The sequence below is a fragment of the Stegostoma tigrinum genome, chromosome 9, assembly GCF_030684315.1.
Source record: "Stegostoma tigrinum isolate sSteTig4 chromosome 9, sSteTig4.hap1, whole genome shotgun sequence".
Lineage (NCBI taxonomy): Eukaryota > Metazoa > Chordata > Chondrichthyes > Orectolobiformes > Stegostomatidae > Stegostoma > Stegostoma tigrinum.
In genome coordinates, this window is record NC_081362.1 from 46,556,139 (window position 1) to 46,579,613 (window position 23,475).

A 23,475-nucleotide genomic window follows, 5' to 3' on the forward strand; every position below is an offset into this window, starting at 1 on the left:
ACTTGAACCAGTCTGTGCTTTTAAAAAAAAAGTTGCTCCTTGTGTCCTTTATAAAAGTTTCTCCTATCGCCTTAAAAATAGTTTTGAACTATTGCTGAGTTTTGAACTCCTCCACCCTTGTTTATTCACATTATCTATGCCTGTCATGACCTTAACCTCTAAGGTCACTCCTCAATTTCACATGTTGCAGTGAAAGACGTCCCAGCTTATTTTTATAACTCTCTTTGTAACTGTTCCTAGCAACATCTTGCTAAATCTTTCCTGAACCCTCTCCAATTTAATAATATCCTTCCCATAAAAAGGAGGCCAGAACATACAGTCTTCCAGAAGAGGTCTTACCAACGTCCTGTACAATCTCATCATGACGTCCCAACTCCTGTACTGAAAAGTCTGAGCAATGAATGCCTTCTTAAATGACCCTGCCTATTTGTGATGCAAATTACAAACAGTTGTGTACCTGAACTCCAAGGTCTTTCCTTGTTCTACAACACTTCTTAAGGCCTTACTTTTAATTGTATAAATCCTGCCCTTGTTTGTTTCACCAAAATGCAATACCTTACATTTATCCAAATTTAAGTCCACCTGCCACTCCCATGTTCCCCTCTATTGGCTACGTGAATAGTAATTCACTTGAGGTACTGGCTGCCTCTAGAATCTCTTGTAACACTATGCATAAGCCTGTTACTATTAATACTAAGCAGCAATGTCTTGTATTGGCAAAGGTCTGATGCAAAATGGCAGTAGGCTGCTTCACCAGAGCTCATCTGCTCAGGCTATTTCTTTGTTTTTCCTCTCTTCTTCGTTTTCTTTTCTTCTTTTCTTTCTTCTCAGCAATGTCATGAACTACTAGCCTCAGCACAGACTTGGACTCTTAACCTGAGCAAGGTGCTGGTAAGGAGTCCTCCCAGCTGGGCATGTCAGTCTCCATAAAACTCATTTTCAAAACAAACCTATTTTGGTCTCAACATTTGTTTTCAGCTATGTTTGCTCTTGATAAAGAGCCTGAATCATCTTGCTTGATCATTAAGTTCCAACAAAACAGTTTTTTGAATTCTTCTTACCAGTTTAAATGCCTTATCATAGATTGATGCTATTAAAACCAGTACAGTACTTAGTACAGCTTTCAATTTGCCAAAGGTATCTTGTGCTGATTTGTCTGTTCAGATTTCTTGCTTTCAACAAATTTGTCAAACTATTGTCCTGAAATTTAGAATGGAGTTCCAATAAAATCCACCATTACCTATATAATGCAATGTTTTGCATTTTATTTTAGGCCTGGCAATGTTCAAGATAATCTGAGTGGCCTACTTCTGCTCCCATATCCTATGTTTGTGTTTGTATATAAAGTTAGCTATGGATTGCAAGTATTTGACTGGGTTCATGGCTAGCCTTTAAAGTTGGCATGGTATCTGAAGAAATAGAATCAGCAGGTTGTCGTAGGGCTGGAGCATAGATAATAAGGCAAATTTGGGAAGGTGAGAGAATACTCACTAAGACTCATTAGAGAAAAGCTCTTCGTGAATCTCTCCAAAAATGACACTTCTGTTGATTGGTGAAATTCAGCCGTATAATTGAAGAGTCAGACTTTGCCTTTGTATACTCAATCCAATAGTACAGCAACTTCAGAAAAGGAACAAATGCCCCTTTTACTTACTGGTTCTGCTGGCACGACAGTTGAATAATACCTGGATGCATTTTCAGCAGAACAGGGAAGATTTCTTGTGCCCTTCCTTTGTAACTCCTGATGTTAGTGAAAACCTAATCTCATATGTTGCTCACAGTTGAGAGAAGAGTAGTAGTTGGAGCTGTGCTCGTATTTTTTTTTGAGAACTATGGATGAAATGGCAGTTCCCAGACTGATGTTTACATAGTTTAAAAACTTAAAAATGGTTGCTGTTTCATTCTGTCAAATTATGCTTTCATGTTATATATTGTTAGTTAAGAGCTGGAGCATACTCCCACCTGTTGTCTTTTAGCCATGGTTGTTCACTTTTTTTGCTGTCTGAGCTATAAACTTGAATGGCTGCCATTCTTTCAGATTTTATTGGGGTAGAAAATGCAGCTCACTTCCGAGAAGGCCATTGTCAATGAGTTCCATTTATCCCTGGAATGTTTAGTTAATTTCAAGTATCTCTTTTTTATGATCCTTCTTGAGTGTATTGTCCGGTTCCAATTGCAGTTCAGCCTACCAAATAATCAGATGACTTGGGAACCATGTTATTAGCTTGCTTTGTGTTCATTTGTAAAGTAGGTTACAGTTTCTAACAAAATCTGTTATTTTTAACTACACATTTGTGATATTATGTATCATTGATCTCTAGAAATATTTTTCAACTGTAAGGTGTTTTAAACACAACTGAAAATGTGGCTTACCTAATTATCTTCCCTGAAATCAAAATGTCAAGAAGAAATAAACGTGATATGGACTGTGTATCGAGTGCAATAAAATTAAATGCAGCTACGCATAATTGTTTGTAGATCATGTTACATCTTGCACAAGAACGTGACAGCAATCAGTCTCCAGTCCACGGAATAACTCAGTCACCTACTGGATCCCCAGGCATGCAGCGTACTGAGACCCGACAGCATTTGTCTGTTGAACTGGCAGACACAAAAGCGAAACTCAGACGGATCAGGCAAGAAATGTAAGTACATAGATCAGAATTAAGCTTCCCTGATTTCAACGATCATTTCAGTGCTCATGTCTATTATGCATTCATAACTCTGGCACTCAATGGGACCAACTTTTAGTTCTACTACTTATATTTTATAAAAAAGTGTGAGGATAAGAACAAGAAAGAAAGTACGACAGTGAAATTAATCTGTAGCAGAGACAACTTGCCTTTTTCATTAAAGGCTTGATGCTTTCCTTCATGATTTGTGAAAAGCATGAATCTTCTAGGATGTATCAGTGCTCCTTCTAGATGGTTTTTCCAGCTTCAGGAGTAATCAAGGTGTTGACTGCAGAATACTAAGGAGAATCTCCCAAGATTTATGTCAACTGTACTCCCTTTTTGCTAGATAGTGAACTAGCCTTGGATCTTGTTCTACCTTTTTTTGATTGTTCCTGTCACTTTTGTAGTGCCTACTTTTGCATAAAAAATATTTGATGGGTTGGGTGTCTTGTATTGCATAATGAAGACCTTCCCTTGGTCTTAGGCATGCTGCAATCATAATTACTAATATAAATGGTGACAGATCTAAAGCAACCTTATCAGTTAAGACCTTCATGGAATCATCTAGATGCAAGTATTATTGAAACTGAGTGAATTACTCTCATTGTGTATAGTATTCCAAACAAGGAAACTCACTGTAGAAATAGCATAAAGTAATCTGTAGACTCAATTGCTCAAAAGCTTTCTTACACTGATGCTGTTAGTGTACTCTTCCATTATCATCATTACATCTCAAATGGTCTCCAATGATTATGCTCAGTAGTTTGTTTTCATATCGCTCTCCTGCCTTTATTCTCTTTCTTGTTCACATGCAGCACTTTATTTCATGCTCTGCTTAAACTTAAACTCAATTTTGTAAGCCTTCAGGCTAAACACATTAGTGCTTGGAACAGGTCGAGTGAGTTGTACAGGGTGCTGAGTGTACTTTTTGTTTCAATACTGGAAGTTGTTCCTCGTGGCACCTTTTTTAGAAGCAGGTTAGAAGCTCAATATTGACTGTATCTCAAGTGGTATTTCAGATGACACTTAAATGTGGTATGGTGTTGACTGCATATCTGATCATGGATAAGTAGGTAGAATAAAGCTAGCAAAATTGGGATGATGAGATACTTCACCCACTCTTCTTTCTCACCAGACTCCTAGTCATTTATTTTCATGTAATTTTCAAAGTGATCTAATGGATATGGTTGCTGAACTTTTTTCCTATCAACTTTCCCTTTTGTCTTTATGGTATCTTGATTTGCAAATAAAAAAATTAGGTCTAAGTTTCTGCCACAATGAATACACTCTGCCATGATGAAAATAATGGAAGATGTTAAAATCCTAAATTCTGCCTCTTAAGCAAACAACTTTGAAGTAGGGTGAGAGAGGTCCGATTTAGCACAGGCTATGCTTATGGAGGTAGATTGCCATTTACATTATCCTTTGGCTCCACACAAACTGGATTTTGGAGATCCTGCTGTTTAGAACACCAAATGGAGATTAGACCAAGTAAGAGCATAATTGTTCTCAATGCATTTCTTTTGGATAGCCAGGTTATGGCTTTGAAGTGCCAAAGTTCCTTTGTGCATATGATCCCAGAACATCCCAGGGAATGGCAGTCAAGAATCTTTAAGACAGAGATGAAGGGGAAATGAGGGGGCATCAGCTCTCTTTTGTTGATGGGTTAGGGGGTCTTTGGGTGACTTAGGGTTTTGTCTTATGCCCTTTTTGGGATTGTTAACTCTGAAAATTGTGCGCCAAAGCTGCATTAAACCCTTGAAACTCTCCAACCTGTCAAGAAGTGCCAGTGTGTTAAGAAATCATGAGCTGTACTGTCAAGACCTTTCAAGCATTGCAAAAGCAGTCAATATTTGTTGAGATCTATTTTTAATGAATGAGTATATTTGTCAATAGATCGTGTACCCTGCAATATTGATGTTAAAATGACAACTTTTTTTCCTGTGTGCATTGTTGTGTATGGATGCAAAGGTATAAACCTTACTTTTATATTTGAGACTAGAAATATGCACCAACCCGTCACCAATCAGTTGCTTTCTCTGCTGTCCTATCATGTGTGATTTATGTCGTCACTCCACTACTCATTTCACTGCAGGTAGGCTCCTCCATTGTTGCCTTTTATCTTCTCCCATTCTTCTCTTACTCTGGTGATTTTACTTCAGTAACTTTTACTTTTACAACAGTAAGTGTTGCTTCAAGCGCTGCCCAAGTTGTCATATTGGACAGAATTTCAAGAAATACTCAGTTTTTGTCTGACTCACTCAGGCAGTCACCACTTGTATTGACTGTGCAGAATTACTTTTGAAAACACAGGCATTCCCTAAGTTGCAAATGGGTTCCACTCTGGAATCTGTTCACAAGTCTGTTTGCACAAAAGCCAGAATATCATAAAATAGCCATTCATATTTGGACCTTTAATATTACGCTTCTTATGGGATTGTGTTTGTAAGTACAAGCTTTCGTCAGACAGATGCTCGTAAACCGGGGATCCCCTGTACATTTCCTTGGATTGGAGAGGAACTAGGACTAGACAAGAAGTTCTGCTCAAGGAAATTGAATATTCACTTGTTAAATTGAAAGGCAGAACCTCCAAGATAATGTTCCCAGGATTACTACCTAAGCCATGGGAAAACTAGCATATGAGTAAAGTCAATCAGATAAGTATGTGGCTCGAAGACTGGAATTAATGGAATATGTTTCAGTTTGTGAGACAGGCACATCAGTGCTGAGGTAAAAGAGAGCTGTTCTGTTGGCATGGGCTTCAATTGTCCTTTGCTGGAATCGGTGTCCTGCCAAATCAGGATACTGGGCTGTAAGCTAATTGGGGTTGGGGCAGTGGGAAGAGACGGAAACTGGAACAAAAGCCTCCAAAGCAAACAATATGACAACATTGCAGAACAGCTGTTTATACTGATACCCAGAAACAGACAGGGTGTACGAATATTGAAAAACAGCAAATAGGCTTCATGTTAAACATGGGCAAGGAAGTCTCGTAATTACTGCATAGTGTCCTCCTCAGCTGATGAACCTGTACTCCTCCCTGTTGAACACCACTTGGAGGAAGCACTGTAGGTAGCAGGGGTGGAGAGTGCCCTCTGAGTGATGGGTTTTAATGTTCACCACCAAGAATGGCTCAGCAGGAGCATGACTGATTTGAGCTGATCCTAAAAGATGTAGTTGGGAAACTTCCTTTGCAGCACATGATGAGGGAAGCAACAAAGGGGAAAAACATACTTGACCTTGTACTCAGTCTGTTGGCTGCAGATGCATCTGCCCATGACAGCATGGATGTGGGTGGCCTCTTCACAGAGATAAAGTCCTGCCTTCGCATTGAAGAATATCCTGCCTTAGTGTTATGTAACACTATCGCTGGACAGATTTTGAACAAACAGTGACTCGAGATTGGGCATCCATGAGGCACTGTGGGCAATGGACAGCAGCAGAATTGTGCTCCAGCACAATCTGCAACCTCATGGCTTGGCATATCTCTTACTCAACCATTGCCATCAAGCCAAGGGATTAACCCTGAATAACTGGATAGTGTAGGAGGGTAGGCCAGGAGCAGCACCAAGCATATCTAAAAGAGGTGTCAATGTAGTAAATCTATCAAACAGGACTACTTGTAAGTGATTGAGAAAGCTAAGTGATCCTGCAACCAAGAGGTCAGATCTAAGCTCTGTAGTCTTGCCTCATTCAATTATGAATGCTCGTGGGCAATTAAACACCTCACTGGAGGAGTCGTCTCCCCAAATGCCCAGCATATTGGTACAAAAGATAAGGCTGAAGACTTGCAACAATCTTCAGCCAGACGTGCCAAGTGGATATCCACTCAGTCGTCTTCAGAAGTCCCCAGCGTCACTGATGCCAGTACTCAGCTGTACTCAGTTCTATTCACTCCATGTTATATCAAGAAACAGTTGGAGGCACTTGATACTGCAAAAGCTTTGGGCCCTGACAAGGTTTTAGTATTATTGCTGGCTAGTTGTGTTCCATGTTTAGCAGGTAATAGGGAAGGCAAATCAAATGTTGGTTTCTGTTTCAAAGGGAATGCAATATAAAAAATGTTACAGCTGTAAAAGGAACTAGAATACTGAATAGTTTTGATCCCCTTGTTTACAGAAAGATGTACATATATTGGATGCACTCTAGGGGAAGTTTACCAATTTGATCCCAGGAATAGAGGGATTATGAGGATACATTGAGTAGATAAGATTTGTACTCCATTGGAGTTTGGAAGAACGAGATGTGACCTTTATTTAACCATATAATATTCTTTGTAGCTTGACAGGATAGATGTTGAGAGGTTATTTCCTCTTGTGGGACATTTTAACACAAGAAAACAAACCAAGAATTAGGATTCACCGAGTTATGACAGAGATTAGGAGGAATTTTTTTGAGCTAGTGAATTACTGGGCCTCTCTTATTTTAATGCAGATAATTTATAGATGCTGGATCACTAGGTATATTCAAGATTGAGACACCAGATTTTTAATCAGGTGAGGGAATCAGATTATAGAGAAAAGACAAAAAAGTGGAGGTGATGGACTTGGGCATGGAAAGATCTACCTCATTTTGGTTTTGTGTGCTCTTGCAGCCCAGCAACTACAGGTCAGTCAGCTAAACCTTTTGAAGTGGTGAACTTCTAGAAACAATGGTTTGGGAAGAAATTAAAGTCCGAGTCATAGAATTCCATGGTCAGCATGGAAATGGGCCCTTCGGCCCAAACTGGTTCATGATTAACCATAGTGCCCACTCAGCTTGTTCTAAATGCCTGCATTTGGACCATATCTCTCTAAAACCTTCCCATCCATGTACTTATCCAAATGTTTTTTAAATCTTGCTATTGCACCTGCATAAGCCACTTTGTCTCTGGCAGCCCATTCCAAATACGCATCACACTCTGTGCATGACGAAGTTGCCCCTCAGCTTTTTGAAGTCTTTTTCCTCTCATCTCAAACCTATGCCCTCTAGTTTTCAATTTCCCATCCATAGGAAAAAGACACATACATTTGTCCTGTCTATGTCCCTCATGACCTCAGTAAGGTCACTCTTCAAACTCCTACGTTCCCAGAAATAAAATCCTGTCCTAGCCAACCTCTCCCTATAATTCAGGCCTGTTAGTCCTGGCAACATCCTTGTAAACTAGAAAGAGTGTGCAAAGATGATTTAACTGTTTTTCCTATAACATTGACCAAAATTGTACACAATCCTCCAAGTGAGGCCTCCCCAACAACTCATACAGCTGGAACATCACGTCCAAACTCCTATACTCAGTGCCTCAACTGATGAAGGCCAGCATGCCAAATGCCTCCTTCACCACCCTGTCCACCTGCAATGCTGCTTTTAACCAACTATGTACTTGTACTCCTAGGTCCCTCTGTTCCACAACACTCCTAAACACCTTACCATTTGCTGTGTATGACCTATCTTGGTTTGACTTTGCACAGTGCCACACCTCTGTCATATGTATTTAATTGCATTTGCCAATCCTGAGCCACTTTCCCCATCTGATCAAGTTTCGCTCTAATTTTTGATAACCACCTTCGCCATCAACTATACCTCCTAATTTTGTATCATCCGCAAACTTACTAATCATACCTTGTACTTTCACATCCAGATCATTTATGTAAATAACAAAGGTCCCAGCACCAAGCCCTGTGGCACACCAGTAGTCACAGGCCTCCAGTCCGAGAAACAACCTTCAACCATCACCTTCGGCTTCCTACCATCAAACCATTATGAATCCAATTAGCTACTTCTCCTGGATCCCATCCAACCTAAACTTCATGACTGGTCTGCTGTGCAGGACTTTGTCAAAGGCCTTAAAGTCCATTTAGATAACATCCACTGCCCTGCTCTACCGCCATCTATCCTCTTGGTTACCTCTTTGAAAAACTCAAAGATTTGCCAGACATGACTTCACACCCACAAATCCATGCTGACTGTCCGTAATCAGACCTTGACTCTCCAAATGTTGGTTGATCCTGTCCCTCCGTATCCTTTCCAATAACTTGCTTAACACTGATGTCAGGCTCACTGGCCTGTTGTTCCCTGGCTTGTCTTTGCTACTTTTCTTTTTAACAACAGAACAACATTAGCCACCCTCTAGTCTTCCAGAACTACTCCAGTGGATAAAGGTGAAGCAAAAATCTCTGCAATTTCTTCCCTAGCCTCCCACAACATCCGAGGATGGACTTGATAAGGCCCAAGGGATTTATCCACCTTTATGTGATCTAAGGCCACAAACACCACCTCATTGGTAGTACGTATGCAATCCAAAACGTCTTCCATTTGTTTTTCTTCTTCCCTTAGCATCCATGATTCTCTCCTCCGTAAACACTGAGGAGAAATATTCATTAAAAATCTCCACACACAGATGGCCACGCTGATCTTTAAGGGATCTATTCTCTCCCAAGCTATCCTTTTACTCTTAATTCGCTATGGAACCTCTTGAAATTATTTGTAACCTCAATGGCCAGGTCTATCTCGTGCCTTTTTTTGCTCTTCTGGTTTCCCTCAAGTGTGCTCCTACACTTAGTTATCTACGGATTCACTTGATTCCAATAACTTAAACCCAACGTGTGCCGCCTTATTCATGACTAGAGCTTCAATATCACTCGTCAGCCAGGAATCCCTGAATCTGCCAGATTTTCCCTTCACCATATCAGGGACACACTGTCCCTAGACTTTTGATATCACACTTTTTTAAAAAGCCTTCCATTCGCCAGTTGTTCGCTTTCCTTTAAATAGGCCCACCTAATTGTCTGCTGCTAGATCCTGCCTAAAGGCCTCCAATTTCAACCTGCTACAATTTAGTATCTTAACCTGTGGACCTGTCCTGTCTTTTTAGATAACTGTTGAAACCAAGAGTTATGGTCACTGGACCCAAAGTACTCTCTGACACTCCAGTCACTTGCCTGACCTCCTTTCCTAAGAGGAGGTCCGGCGTTGCACCCTCCCGAGCGGAGCTCTCTGCATGTTGATGTGGGAAACTTTCTTGGACACATTTGACAAATTCCATCCTGTCCAGGCTCTTTACACTGTGGGTAGCCTAGTCAATAAAGTGGAAAGTAAAATCTTCAATGCATGCTGCTGCATTATTCCTGCAGGTATCTACAATCTCTGTACACATCTGCTCCTCCAGTAGCCGCTGGCTATTTGGCTATAATGCAATCCCAACAGTGACCATCCCCTCCTTGTTTGAGTTCCAATCAAATGGCCTCATTTGGTGACCCCTTAAGATTATTCTGTCTAAGCAGTGTTATGCCCTCACTTATTAAAAGAGCAGTCCTCCCTCCACCCCCCCCTTTGCTTACTTCTACTCTTGCCTGTAGCTTCTGTATCCTGGAAACATTGAGCTGCCAGTCCTGCCATTCTCTCAGCCATGCTTCTGTTATGGCTTTAATATCCCAGTCCCCAGAGCCAGTCCATGCTCTGAGCTTATCTGCCTCACCAGTCAGGCCTTGTGTGTTGACACAAATCCGCTTTAAACCAGGTTTTTCCCACCATTTTACTGTGCGTCTGGCTGTCTTGAATAGTAAAGTTGCTTTCTATGGTTGATGTATTTTCATCTGACTTCTTGATGCCCACGCTTAGGAGTCCCAATCCCCTGCCAAACTAGGTTAAACCTTACTGCATAACACTAACAAAGTTCCCCGCAAGGATATCGGATCTCCTCCAGTTCAAGTGCAACCAATCCCTTTTACACAGGTCACCTCTACCTGTGAAGAGATCCCAATGAATGATCCAAGAACTGAAAATCCTGCCCCCTACACCTTTTCCTCAGCCACACATGCACCTGGCCTATCTTTCTCTTTCAATCCTCCATTGACATGTGGCACTGGGAGTAATCTGGACATCACTATCCTTGGTCCTGCTTTTTAACTTCTTACCTAATTCCCAATACTCATTTTGCAAGACCCCATCTCTTTGTTTACCTGTGTCATTTGTACTGATGTGTGCAATGACCTCTGGCTATTCATCCTCTTCCCCCCCCCCCCCCGCCCCTTCAGAATGTTCTGCAACTACTCAGACATTCTTGACCCTGGCACCCAGGAAGCAACACACCGTCTTGGTGTCTCTTCTGTGAAGACAGAATCTCCTGTCCGTTCCCCCTCCTGATAGACCTCAAATCAATATCACTGACTACATCTGTTCCCCCTGAGCCTCAGAGCTGGTCACAGTGCTACTGATCTGATTGCTGCAGCTGCTGGTAGCTAGTGAAAGGTCGTCCCTGTCTTGCCAGCGGTATCCAAAGTGGTATACCTGTATTGAGGGAACAGCTACAGGGGACCCCTGTGCTACCTGCCTTTCCCCCTTTGACCTCTGCTCGTGTTCACCCAGCTCCCTGCAGCCTGCACCTTAGCAGTGAGGCCATCACTGTAGTTCTTACCAATGATGCCCTCTGTACCCCTGATGATCCTGAGTGCATCCAGCTCCATCTCCAGTTCCCTAACAGCCTGTCAGGAGCTGCAGCTGGGTGCACTTCTCACAGGCGTAGCTAGCAGGGACACTGGAAGTCTCCCTGATCCCCCACATCCTGCAAGAGGAGCATGTCACTGCCCTAACTGTTTTCTGTCTAGACAGAAAACAAAGTACAATTAATTTTTTTAAAAAAGCCCCAACCTGCACTCCTGCTCAGTTCCCTCGCACCGAAATCTTTCAAGCAAAGGCCTCACACTTGCACTCACTTAATGCCTGCTCCCTTGTACACCTTTGCCTTGCAAGTTGTTCTCCTGACAGACTCTTTCTTTTGGTCAGAGATGCTTCTTATGTCTAGGATTCTTTTCTCAGAACTTGTAAGAGGTTGATAACATGCTGGTCGACTTCACGTGATTGTTCTATGTGAAACCGGCACAATCCTGCATTGATTTTTGTTTTTTATTTTTGAGTCCCATGATTCTTGAGTTCTTCTGTTTATTTGTTGTCCTATGTTCTGAACGGTTGAGCGTTTTTCTATATTGCATCAATTTCCAGCAATTTTAGCACCCTGCCTGGGAGCCAAAGTTTCCTGAAGAGCAATATTTGGCAATTCAAGTTTTCCCTATTTTTTATGCTTTTTGAGACATGGATCATACTCTGATGTGTGAAGTGAGAAGCCATTTCTGAAGATGTCTTGTCAATTGAACACACTGGTTTCTCTTTTAGAAGAATCACATTCGTAGCATTTGTAACAACACAGGTATAACAAGCCAAATCAGCCTTTTAAAATCACTGGATTTGCAACAATGGAATGAAAACATTCAGTGACCCTCAAAATTGCTCAGTTGTTCCTAACCAAAACTTTGCAAATAACAGCCTTGGACACCAAGTTTATTACGTAAACAAAAATGAACAATTTATTATTAAGAATATAACTTCAGCAGGATACAAATGATTAACAAGATAATTAATTATTATCTAAATCCACTCTTGTATCAACTTTCCACTTAACTACAGACCAAGTTAATGGATAAATTAAAGATTTGCCAATTCAATAACTGGTGTTTCAGTGATGAATATCAGGCCTTCATGAAAGTCTTTGGTATTACAGGCATGTAGGACTGTGTATATTATTTGAATTCTGAAGTCATCGGTTAATGCAAATGGCTTCTGCAGACCCTTGAGACTTCTACTTAGTTCTTATTGGCTGGGATTCGTTTTTCAGAAGTTGATAACTGGAGAGAGCAAAACCTAAAGACAGCTTCCCAGTCCAGCAACTTTGAAAGCAAAACTGCCGTCTGCCCAATCAGAGCCAGTTCACTTTTAGTTTCTCTTTATTTCACAATTTCTCTCTAGTTGTTCGGGTCACTGCCAGTCCTCCCTTGAATTACCAATTGAACATCCAACCAGCTGTCAGTCTTTGAGCATAACACCATTTTGAATTCCTTCTTTAAGCATCTCACCTTGTTACACTACACCACCATTTAATCAAAATCTTCCTTTCCCTGTTCATTTCCTAAAAAGCTTGATCTATTTTGTCAGCCACTGTTTTCTTTTTTATTTGACTATTAATTATGGTATTCCTGATTTATTTTATCTGTTAGGACCTTCTTAAAGGCCATGTTAACTGCCTGTTTGCTGTTCTATCACTTGACTAAATTCTGTTTGTTGATCTACTCGACCAGGATGTTCCCATAAAGATGAGATCCTCCAGATGCTACCTGGCTTGCTGTGTTCTTCCAGTCTACTATTTATCTACCTTGGATTCTAGCATCTGCTGTTTTTTGTCTCTTTCATTCAAGTGTTCCGTAAACAATTTATTAGGAATAAGAACAAGGGAGGAAAAGATGGGTCTTGTGGACAAATGAGCATAGAGCAACCGTGGGAAGAAATGAGTGCCACAAGAGAAGATGCGAACTTTAGAGAAGTTTGGCCAGTTGGGATGAAGGAAGTTACAAAATCATCTGCACTTATTGTTGGACCTGAAAGTCGAGGAGATGGGAGAGGAGTGTAAAGAAAACAGCCACAGAAGATTATCTTTTGCAATTCAGGAATAGTGAACAGTTTTGTTGGATAAGAGCAGGACTTAGTGTATTAGATGGTCTGGTGATCGGCTAAATCCGTTTTCCACCTAATCTGTTTACGTGCGTATCCTGAAGACTTGAAGTGCAGATGAAGGTCACACTGGGAGAATGGCCAGAGAGCGGGAGAGAAATGGATTTATTAAAGACTTGGGGATTGCAGGTGGAGGTTAAGAGTGTGAGTGAGGAAAGTGATGAACGTGAGTTGTACCAATCGCTACAACTTCTCAAATAAAACGATCTGGTATCGACCTAGGTACCACCAGAAAAGACAATGGCAGAAACAGCCCCGTCAGCCCTATAAAGTCCACTTGATTTACATCTAGGGGCTAGTGCCAGAATTGGGACAGCTGCCTTGCAGACAAGCCAAGCAAAAGCTCAATGTAGTCGTACTCCAGGAGTCATACCTTAACAGGAAATGTCCTGAACACCACTATCACCATGCCTGGATATGTCCTGTCCCACCAGCAGGACAGACCTGCAGAGGTGGCAGGACACTGGCATACAGTTGGAAGGGAGATATCCTTGGAGTCTTTGGCATTGACACTGGACCCCATGAGGTCTCATGACTTTTGGTTAGACATCCTGCTGGTTACCATGTACTTGTCTGTCTTGGCTGCTGAATCAGTACGTCCTCATCTTGAACAAGACTTGGAGAAAGCACTGAGGATGGCAAGTGCACAAAATGTGCTGTGCTGGGGGATTTTAGTGTCCACCACCAAGTGTGGCTTGGCAGCAGTATTACTGAACAAGTTGGTCGGATCCTAAAGGGCATAGCTGCTAAGCTGGTTCTGCAGCAGGTGGTGAGAGAACCAACAAGAGGTCAAAACATACTTGCCCTCATCCTTACCGATCTGTGAATGCTTCTGTACATGATTGTATCATTAAGAGTGACCACTGCACAGCCCTTGTGGAGATGAAGTCCCGCCTTCACATTGAGAATAACCTCCATTGTGTTGGGTGGTGCTGTCACTGCAAAACAGAACAATCTCCGAACAGATCTAGCAACTCGACTGGGCAACCATGAGGCACTGTGTGCCATCCGCAGCAACAGAATTGTACTCCAGCACAATCTGTAATCGCATGGCCTGGGTATCTCCCAATCAACCATTGCTGTCAGGCCAGGGAATCAACCCTAGTTCGATGGAGAGTGCAGGAGGGTATGCAAGGAGCAGCACCAGGCATATCTAAAAGTGTCAGCCTGGTGAATCTATCAAACAGGACTGCTTGTGTGTCAAGCAGCAAGCGATAGAGCTAAGCAGGTGACTTCTGCTTCAGAAATAACTGCATTTTCAGAGAAGCAGTTTCAGTTCAGCTTCTACATTACAACTGTTTGTCAAAATGGAAAAATCAGCATATGTCCTGTCCACTAAATGAGACAAATTTTAACTTAGTTAATTTGAGTTCAGGACCAGAGGGGATAATCTCCGAATAAGGAGTCATCCATACAAAACATAGATGAGGAGAAATTTCTTCTGTGAGGGTATCTGTGGAATTCTTTACCTCAGATGGCTGTAGAAACTGGATTGTTAATTATATTCAAGACTGAGATAGACTTGTAATCAGTAAAGGAATAGAAAGTTAAGGAAAAGGATGGAAAGTAGAGTTGAAGATTATCAGGTCAGTCATTATCTCACCAAGTGATGGAGCAGACGTCGTGGACCGAGTGGCCTACTTCTGCCTTATTGTCTTATGGTTTTAAAAGTGCCTCACCAGTCTACACTCTAGGAGCAAGAACGGGCCATATTAACCTGTCATGTCTGCTTTGCTTTTCAATGAAATCATACTTGATCTTTAACGTTATTTGTCATTTTCCTATATTTATTCCATATCCTGTGATATTTTAATTTTTAGAAATTGACTAATCTAAGTCTGGACCATGCTGAATTACTGAGCCTCCTTAGCCCTGAGGCAGAGAATTTAAAAGATGACTCCTCGGCTCAGTCCTGAACAGCATGCCTCTTATTTTGAGTTTGTGACCTCTTGTTCAAATCTATGCCCACCCTCCCAAAAATTCAGGAAGAAAAACCCTTTTTTGCAAATAATGTATTCAGCTCGTGAGAAATTTGTGTTTGGATGAGATTTTAACTGCTCTTGGCTGTCATCCTCGAATCATCACTGGTTGCTTTTGTTAGGTTCATTTTTCAGAAAACCTCACAGACTTGATGATCTGGTTACAAAAACACAAACCTTTATTATTAAGCAAGTACAAGCTGCAGAGGATTGCTGTATGCAAGCCAGCATAGAGTGCTGAATATAGTGAGCGATTCTCCCTGAACGGGGGACAGTCCCCACCCTTTATACCCTTGGAATTGGCAGATACATAAAACAGTTACTACATCTGAGAACAGGATACAACTTTGATCGTCAAGTGTATGATAAGAACAGGATGCTATTTCAAGTGGTGAGAACTGCCTGGCTTGATCAAAGTCAGTGACCTGGCCATTTCAGCAGAAACAGGGGTAGGCGGCAGTGTGGGTAGAGCCTTAAAGATTACAGAGCTTAATGCTTTTTCTGTTTACGGATGTTTCACACCCAATCCTATTCAGTCAGGAAGTTGAGACACTGTTCACATACCCCTGTATGAGGAGATAAGGAGCATAAAAAATTGTGGCATGTTAACCCATTAACGTCTCACTATCAGCCAATGCAATCATTGTCAGAGTTTTATTTATCATTCTGTGCATGCCTGATGACCATGCCATTTCATTTTGAGATGGTTTCTGTTCCTGTGCAATGTAGCACCTCCCTTAGTAACATACAGCTTGGGCTGGTTGCATATCTTGGAAAGCTTTGTTAGTATCCAGGCAGTTGTGACTAGATTTCTGTTTCACACCCTCTTCGGTACTTATAGTCCTCTACCTGCTTGCTAGATGTGGATCTCTTTCATTTTCCTGTTGAAGTACTTGGGTCTTACTGTCAGGCAGTCAGTTTCACTTACCATCCAATCATGAGTTGTGCTGCGCAAAAAAAATGTAGCAGTGCAATGCCAACATTGTTGTGCTCCACGCATGAGAACATAGATTTGATTGTACATGCCATACATTGTTAGACCATTTGAGCATAGATAGTGGGATATTATTGCTATATAGGTTATTCCTCACTTAGTGCACTTACCTTAGAATGGTTTGCCACTGATCTATAGTCAGATGTCGTCAGATACTATCCATTCCAGTGCATGGTATAGGGTGAAAATGGTAGTATTTTGGTGATCGTTGCACTCATTCTGTTGCTAAGTCATCAGACAATGGACAATTAGGGGCTGAAACCTCTCACAAAGGTGTAATTTCCATCGTCACCTTCTATTTTCGTGAAGCAAATGAACAGAGCATCATGTAGATGTAGAGGCTCCCTCCATTGCTGGAGTTAGTTCATTTGGCATGTTTCACATTGGGTTGCTGGATATCCTGACTGATTCATCCCTGGCCAGTACACAGATCTGAATGCTAACATTCTTGTACATTTAGTACCCATGTGGCTTTAATGTAACATAGTTGTTAAGTGCTTTTAGAATTCGGTTTTGTTTGCCCTTGAAAATGACTTGCCATGATGTACTAAGGTCATTTTAGCTGTGCAGAAATGAAGAATATTCTCAGCAATTTCTTAGTACTGTTAGGCTACTCTTGGACAAGAGTATTTTGCACGTCTTTTAGTTGATTATATTTGGTGTAATGATCAATGATTCAATTCAATGATTGAATTAGCAAATGCACGGCTCTAGTGTAACAGAGCTTCCTTGAGAATGTCTTCAATATAGTCATCTAGTGCAACCACATATGTAGACCAGGAGGGACATTTTGATCTTTGTGTGGGTTAGGAAGTCTGCTCAGTACATCAGATGTAATTATTCTGGTGTCTAGCTTGTATCTGACTTCAAAGTCATATCCTTGCATCTTCAGAAATAAATGCTATTGAGGTGATGGTGCTGTCTAGCAGTCTACAGCAGATCATTTCAGGTGGCTTATGGTCTGTTTTTTAAGAAAAATGAATTTGTTGCTGAATGGTGTGAAACTGCAACATGCCAAATACCAGAGTAGACTGTTATACTCTGCTGAAATAGTTGGCTTGCCTATAATGAAACACTTTTTCGAACCAAAATCAATAGGTTTCTGTCTTGCAGAAGACAGGCATCTAGGTCTTATTGCTTTGCATTTATTTACAAAATTGTCTTGGTTGTGCTGATTTGCAGTAGGCAAGATTTTGTTGGTGTCTTGCTTGAGAGGGTTGATGGTTGAGTTGCTGCACCTATTGAGTCATCCTTCTTGAGCAAATCACTCGGCAGAGATGCCTTTTCCACAACATTCGGAATATATGGCAAAAGGAAGTTGTAAAATCTGAGGGTAACATCACAGAGCCTTATTCTGTATGCTGGGTGTTTGTTTAACATCCTCTTGTTGTCTGGATTGGTTCAGACTGTGTGAGCAGAGTGAATTGACCTGAAAACATTTATCTGGCTGACATTTAAACTGATGCTGCATGTTATTGTGTTGCTTCCATCAATAGGTGATATTTATGGTCATGCTCTGCCTTTCTCTGACCCATGATTGTGATATTGTCAGCAATGTAAACACAACCAGGTACATAATCCTGTCTGTTTGCTTTTGAAATGTGTCTTGGCCAACTGCTGATCTAAATGATAACTGTTGGAAATAGTGTTGTCCAATGGTGTTCAAAAATGTTGAGTTCTTGGGACCTTTCTGCGAGATGGATGGACTAGTGGCCATGCTTTGCATTTAGTTTATAAAAATAAAAAAAGTAACCTGGTGCTGGAAAACTTAGTATTTAGTTTTTACAGCACTGATGTTTTATGAGAGAGATTGTGCGACCTTAGATCTAGACTTGGTTTTTATGGTGCCATCTTTCTTTTTAAAATTCATGCGATGGACCTAACCAGTCTGCAGGATGATCAACCTTCTGAATGATATCAACTGGCTGTATCTCATTCAGTTCCACTTGAAGCTTCTCCTAGGTATGCACTCGAGAATCAGTGAATGGGTTTGACTTGTCCTTGATGTAGTGTTGTGTGAAACTTAAATTAGAATCATCAATTGTGTTAAGATGGTCAATGTTTGAGATCATTGGTTGATTCAGTTGTGTCAAGTTTAGTCTGCTGTATCATTATGAATCAAATGAATAGCTACGATGCTAGGATCTATGCATACTGTTGTTCCTACTACATCGGGACCATTGTTATCTACCAGGCAGAAGATTTTGGAAATCCAAGCATGTTAGCACTGCAATGTGACTGTCTGATGGAGCACCACTTGTTGGTGTACATGTCTTCTAGGATGCGTAGTGTTACTGTTTGGACTAGCTCCTGTATCAATTTTGGCTTTCATGGTGTGTTGACCTGCCAAATGGGGATGTAGCATGTTGGTAGTAAAAGCTTTTTACAATCCTTTACTGTCATTTTGGTAGCTGAGGTTAACAGTATGAAAAGTTGGTTTTTGGTTTGTTGGCTGTTCATTTTGTTGATATATGTTTGGATATATTTGGATGACTGTCGATGTTATATGGTCATCTAGGCATGTAATGAGTTTTTTGCTTTTGAACCTGGACACTGTGTGTGAATGCTCAGTGTCCTTTTGGTACCATGTGATTTGCAGATTCGAAGAAACACCAGAACTTTTTTGTAGGTGGGCAAACCTCGAGAGTCAGATTGCGCTAGTTTGGTGCACTTGGTTGATTTGTAGTAAGAGTATTGTCTGTACCTTTTTTGGATTTTTTTTGACATTTTCAGATAGATCAGAAGTATTTATTCGGTGAAGTTTCACCTTGTCAATAACCAGGTTCAATTTTCAGAGATCTTCTCTATCATTTGTGGCTTCATCTGTTAAGTAAAGCTGCAGTTTTGTTTAAAAAGCTGGAGTTCAATGCAGATGTCAGTCATTGTCCAATCCATGATCAAAGTTTTTTTTTATATCCATTTCTTGTTGAAGGTCAGTGGTTTTTTGTTCTATTGAAGTGGAGCACATATTTACAGTCACGGAATCATAGAACCATACAGCATGGAAAAGGACCCTTTTTGGTCCAACTCGTCCATGCTGAGCAGATATCCTAAGTAAATCTAATCCCATTTGCCAGCGTTTGGTCATATCCCTCCTATTCATATACCCACCCGGATCTCTTAAATGTTGTAATTGTACCAGCCAACGCCACTTCCTCTGGCAGCTCATCCCATACACACTCCACCCTCTGCATGGAAATGTTACCCCTTTTAAATCTTTTCCCTCTCACCTTAAACCTATACCCTCTAAGTTTTGGACACTCTTTCTCTCCCCCCCCACCCCCCTGGGGAAAAGACCTTGAACTGTTCACCCAATCCATGCTCCTCAATTTTATAAACCTCTACAAAGGTCACCCCTCAGCCTCTGACGCTACAGGGAAAGTTTCCTCAGGCTGTTCAGCCTCTCCCTATAGGTCAAACCCTCCAATCCTGGCAACATCCTTAAATCTTGTCTGAACCCTTCCAAGTTTCATAAAATCTTCCCTATTGCAGGGAGACTGGAATCGCACACAGTATCCCAAAATTGTTCTAACCGATATCCTATACGGCCCCAACGTGATCTCCCAACCCCTACTTTCGATGAACTGATCAGTAAAGGCAAGCATACCAAATGCTGCCTTCACTAGTATCTACCTGGGACTCCACTATCAAGGGACTGTGAATCTGAACTTGAAGACCCTTTTCCGCAACATTCTTGAAGACCTTGTATACTTAATGGTAAATCCTCCCCTGATTTTTGCCTGACCAAAATGCAGCACCTCACATTTATTTAAATTAAATTCCCCCAGCCACTCCTTGGCCCACTGATCAAAATGCTGTTGTACTCTAAGGATTTATTTATTCCTTGCTTTTACTTAGTTTGTTGTTATGTCCTTTTTTATTTTTCCGTCATTTGCTTCTGTTTTATTTCATATTTACGGCCTCTTTTTTGTTGAGTATTGTTCTGTGCCTTTGAGACAAAGTTTCTGTAATAACAGGTTTCAGCCACTGGAGGGATTTCACACCAAATAATGATATGCCTACGAGCAGTGGCATGATGTTAAAAAGGGGAAAAAAATGCAGAAGCAACTGACTGCTGCATAGATGTAAGCTTCACTAGGGTTAGAACATCACTTTCTGGAGTTTTAAAAAGTTGCCTTTATTAAACAGGAGGGCTCTGTCGTTAAACTCACAGCATCCTGTAAGCTCTGCTGTTCATTTTTCGTCAGTTTGAAGTTTTTTAACTGCTGATTTTTGTTTTCTTTTAACTGCTGCATTTTAACTTTGAGTTAGCAAGCTGGCTGAAACATTTATGCCTGATAGTGGTAGAGAATTTGGTCATCTGAATGCTTTATGATTCAGAATGCTGTAATCATCAATGAGGATTCTTTTATAAGTCGTTACTAGTGCTGACTCATTGTGACATGAAGTGTGAAAGCTGATGATCTTCTTTTATCATGATGTGATGCTTATGTTAGCAACCTTTATTATACGACTGGGACGTCCATTACGTAGTGCTGAGGAATTCGGCGAACTTTAGCTACAGTGCTTGGTATCATTTAGAATCATGGGCTCTTGTGTACCTGGCCTCAAGCTAAGCATTTCATGTGTACTGTAGTATACTTCCTGCAGTACATCAGTGTGAAAGAGGACAGAGCCTGTAAGATGGGAGCCAGAAATCTTTATTTCATTAGGTCACTTACGATGATATGGTGATGACATCATGATGTCCCTTAAAGGTATATTCCAAATCTGCTGTGAGACAAAACACAATACCTATTTGCTGTTTTTTTGTCCATTTAATCTATTCTCCCCAATATAATGTGCTGTAGTTTTTGTTTACTAATCTTTTGTGTGGAACCCTATCAAACGTTTCTTGACAAACTAAATCAGCCACAACCATTAATTCATCTTTAGTTGTTCTGCTGGTTACATCTTCAAGAACTCCAAAAGATTTATTAAACATGATCTCTTGTTCAGAGGTCCACAGTGACCCTGCAAATCCCATTGTTATTTTCCAAATGTTCTATGATCACATCCTATATTATAGATTATAGCATCTTCCCAATTGTTGATATGAGGTTGTATTTGTAGTGATGTTCTATTTACCACCTTTCTGCAGGGCCTAGTCAAAAGTCTGTAGAATTTTACAACATAATCACCAGTTCTACAATCACCTTTTTTCAGCACTCTGGAATGTAGCTAAGTAGTTCCCAGGTCTTTTATATTTTAACTCCCATTAATTTCTCGAGTATGCTTATTTACTTATGTTATCTAGTTCTTCAAGTACATTTAATCTCTAGATTCTCCATTATTTTTGGGATTTTTTTTAGGATTCTCACTCATTAAGGTGGACATGCAATATTTGCATAGTTTCACTGCCATTTCCTTTTTTTTCCACTGTTAAAAATTCTCTTGCTTGCCCTTGTAATGAACTTTCATATGTTTTTGCTAATCTTTTCTGTTTTACGGACTAGTAACATTTACAGCCCATTCTTGCCTTTCACATTAGCTTGTTTTGGTTCTCCTTTGCAGAATTTTAAGATGGTTCAAAATCCTCGGACTTTCCTGTTTCGCCACTTCATGCATTTCTTCCTTGGATTGTATTTATCAATGATTTATTTTTTGTTAGCTAGGTTTAGAACTGTAGCTGCGCTTTTGTGCATAAAGGAATGTGTTTTGATGTTAGCCTTGAGGATAGAAATCTGCTAAGTGATGAAGTTTTCTTGTCCATAACCTACTCTCCAATGTTTGGGTTTCACCAGGCCCAGTTAGCTCCAGACCACATTACGTACAGCCTTCGTGTGAGAGAGCTGAATTCAAAGATTAAGATGAGAGTTAAACGCTAAACAAATAAAAACAAAAGAACTGCAGATAGTGGAAATCAGAAACAAGAACAGAAATTGTTGGAAAAACATAGCACGTCTAGCAGCATCTGTGGAGACAAAGCAGAGTTCAAGTTTTGAGTCCAGCAATTTCGGTTTTTAAGCGTGACTGCCACTGATGTTAGCGCAGAATTTGGCTGATCAAGACGTGCCAAAGCTTTCATAAAATTGAAGTCCTGGGAATCTGTGGATAACTCCTGAAATGGCTGCAGTTAAACCTAAGAAAAGTAGTGGTGGTTTTGGATGTTGAAGAGCAACAATATCAGACTCAAGGCTTCTTCAAGGCAGGGTCCAAGGCCTAGCTGTTCCAGCTGTTCGCAGATCTTAAGTATGCAGTCATTAGCACACTTGTCCAACATTCCCAATATTGTAATCTGTGCCCAGTTACAGCAAGTCATGGGCAACATGCAAGCTTGGTTTGATGAGCAACAAGTAATTTTGATATTACACAGTTGCCAGGTTATGGTCATTGCCAGGAAGATAATGTCTAACCATCTTTCTTTAACATTCAGTGGTGTTTCCATCACTAAATGCCCCATAATCAACACAGAGGATCATCATTGAATACAAACTTAACTGGATCCAACCACACATTGTGATGTCGAAACAGATCAGAAGTTCAGCATTCTGTGGTGAGCCTCATCATCTACGTCCACCAATGCCTTTCCACAGTGTACAAGAAATAAATCAAATGAGTGAGGGAAAAATCACTAATTCCCTGGATAAGTACAGCTCCAAACCCCACTCAAGGCGTGACAAGTCAGGATAAAGTAATTTGCTTGATCAGTTCACCGTGCACCACCACCTCAATGACTGATCGTTTAGTGCACAGAGACAGCAGTGTGTAACATTTATAAGATGCGTTGTGGCAAATTGCCACATTACAGTTCGGTAGCATATTCCAAACCCATGACCTCTACCTGCTATAAGAACAAAGGAAAGCAGGATCTTGGAGGTACCAGTACCTGCAAAGTTCCTCTCCAAGTCACCATTCATCCTCAACTGAAAATATTGCTGTTTCTTCATAATCACTAGCTCAAAACCCTGAAACTCACTCTGAAAGCACTGTGAAAGCACCTTTTAACAGGCTGTTGTAAGTTTAAGAATGCTGCTCACTATTACCTTCAAGGCAAAGGAATTTACAATAAATGCTGACTTTGCTACTACTAGTGACTGGGCTGTACCATTTCAATCTGTAGTGGATGTCTTCTTCCGTGATCAACTTTAACAATGCTGCCTAATACTTAATTGCCTAGTTCATGTGTTGCTTGATCTCAAATGGCTTTTGCTTTTTCGTGTTTTACACCCTAGAGATCCATTCTTGGTTTGTTCTTCTTTTAATGAAGTTACCCTGGGATAGTTTCATCCAGATGCATGTAACAACTGACAATTAACTGTATCTCTGCTTCCTTCATCAGCACTGAGGC

The 23,475-nt window shown here is 40.8% G+C and overlaps 1 protein-coding gene across 13 annotated transcripts in view; it reads left to right on the forward strand.

Moving 5' to 3' along the window:
- LOC125454694 (girdin-like) overlaps window positions 1-23,475 on the forward strand; it is a 322,453-nt gene that overhangs the window by 92,471 nt on the left and 206,507 nt on the right. For all 13 annotated transcript variants that reach the window (XM_048535750.1, XM_048535754.1, XM_048535755.1 and 10 more), the window contains exon 8: window positions 2,479-2,645. In XM_048535750.1, coding sequence (XP_048391707.1) covers window positions 2,479-2,645 — 167 coding nt within the window. The remainder of the gene's footprint in view (window positions 1-2,478; window positions 2,646-23,475) is intronic.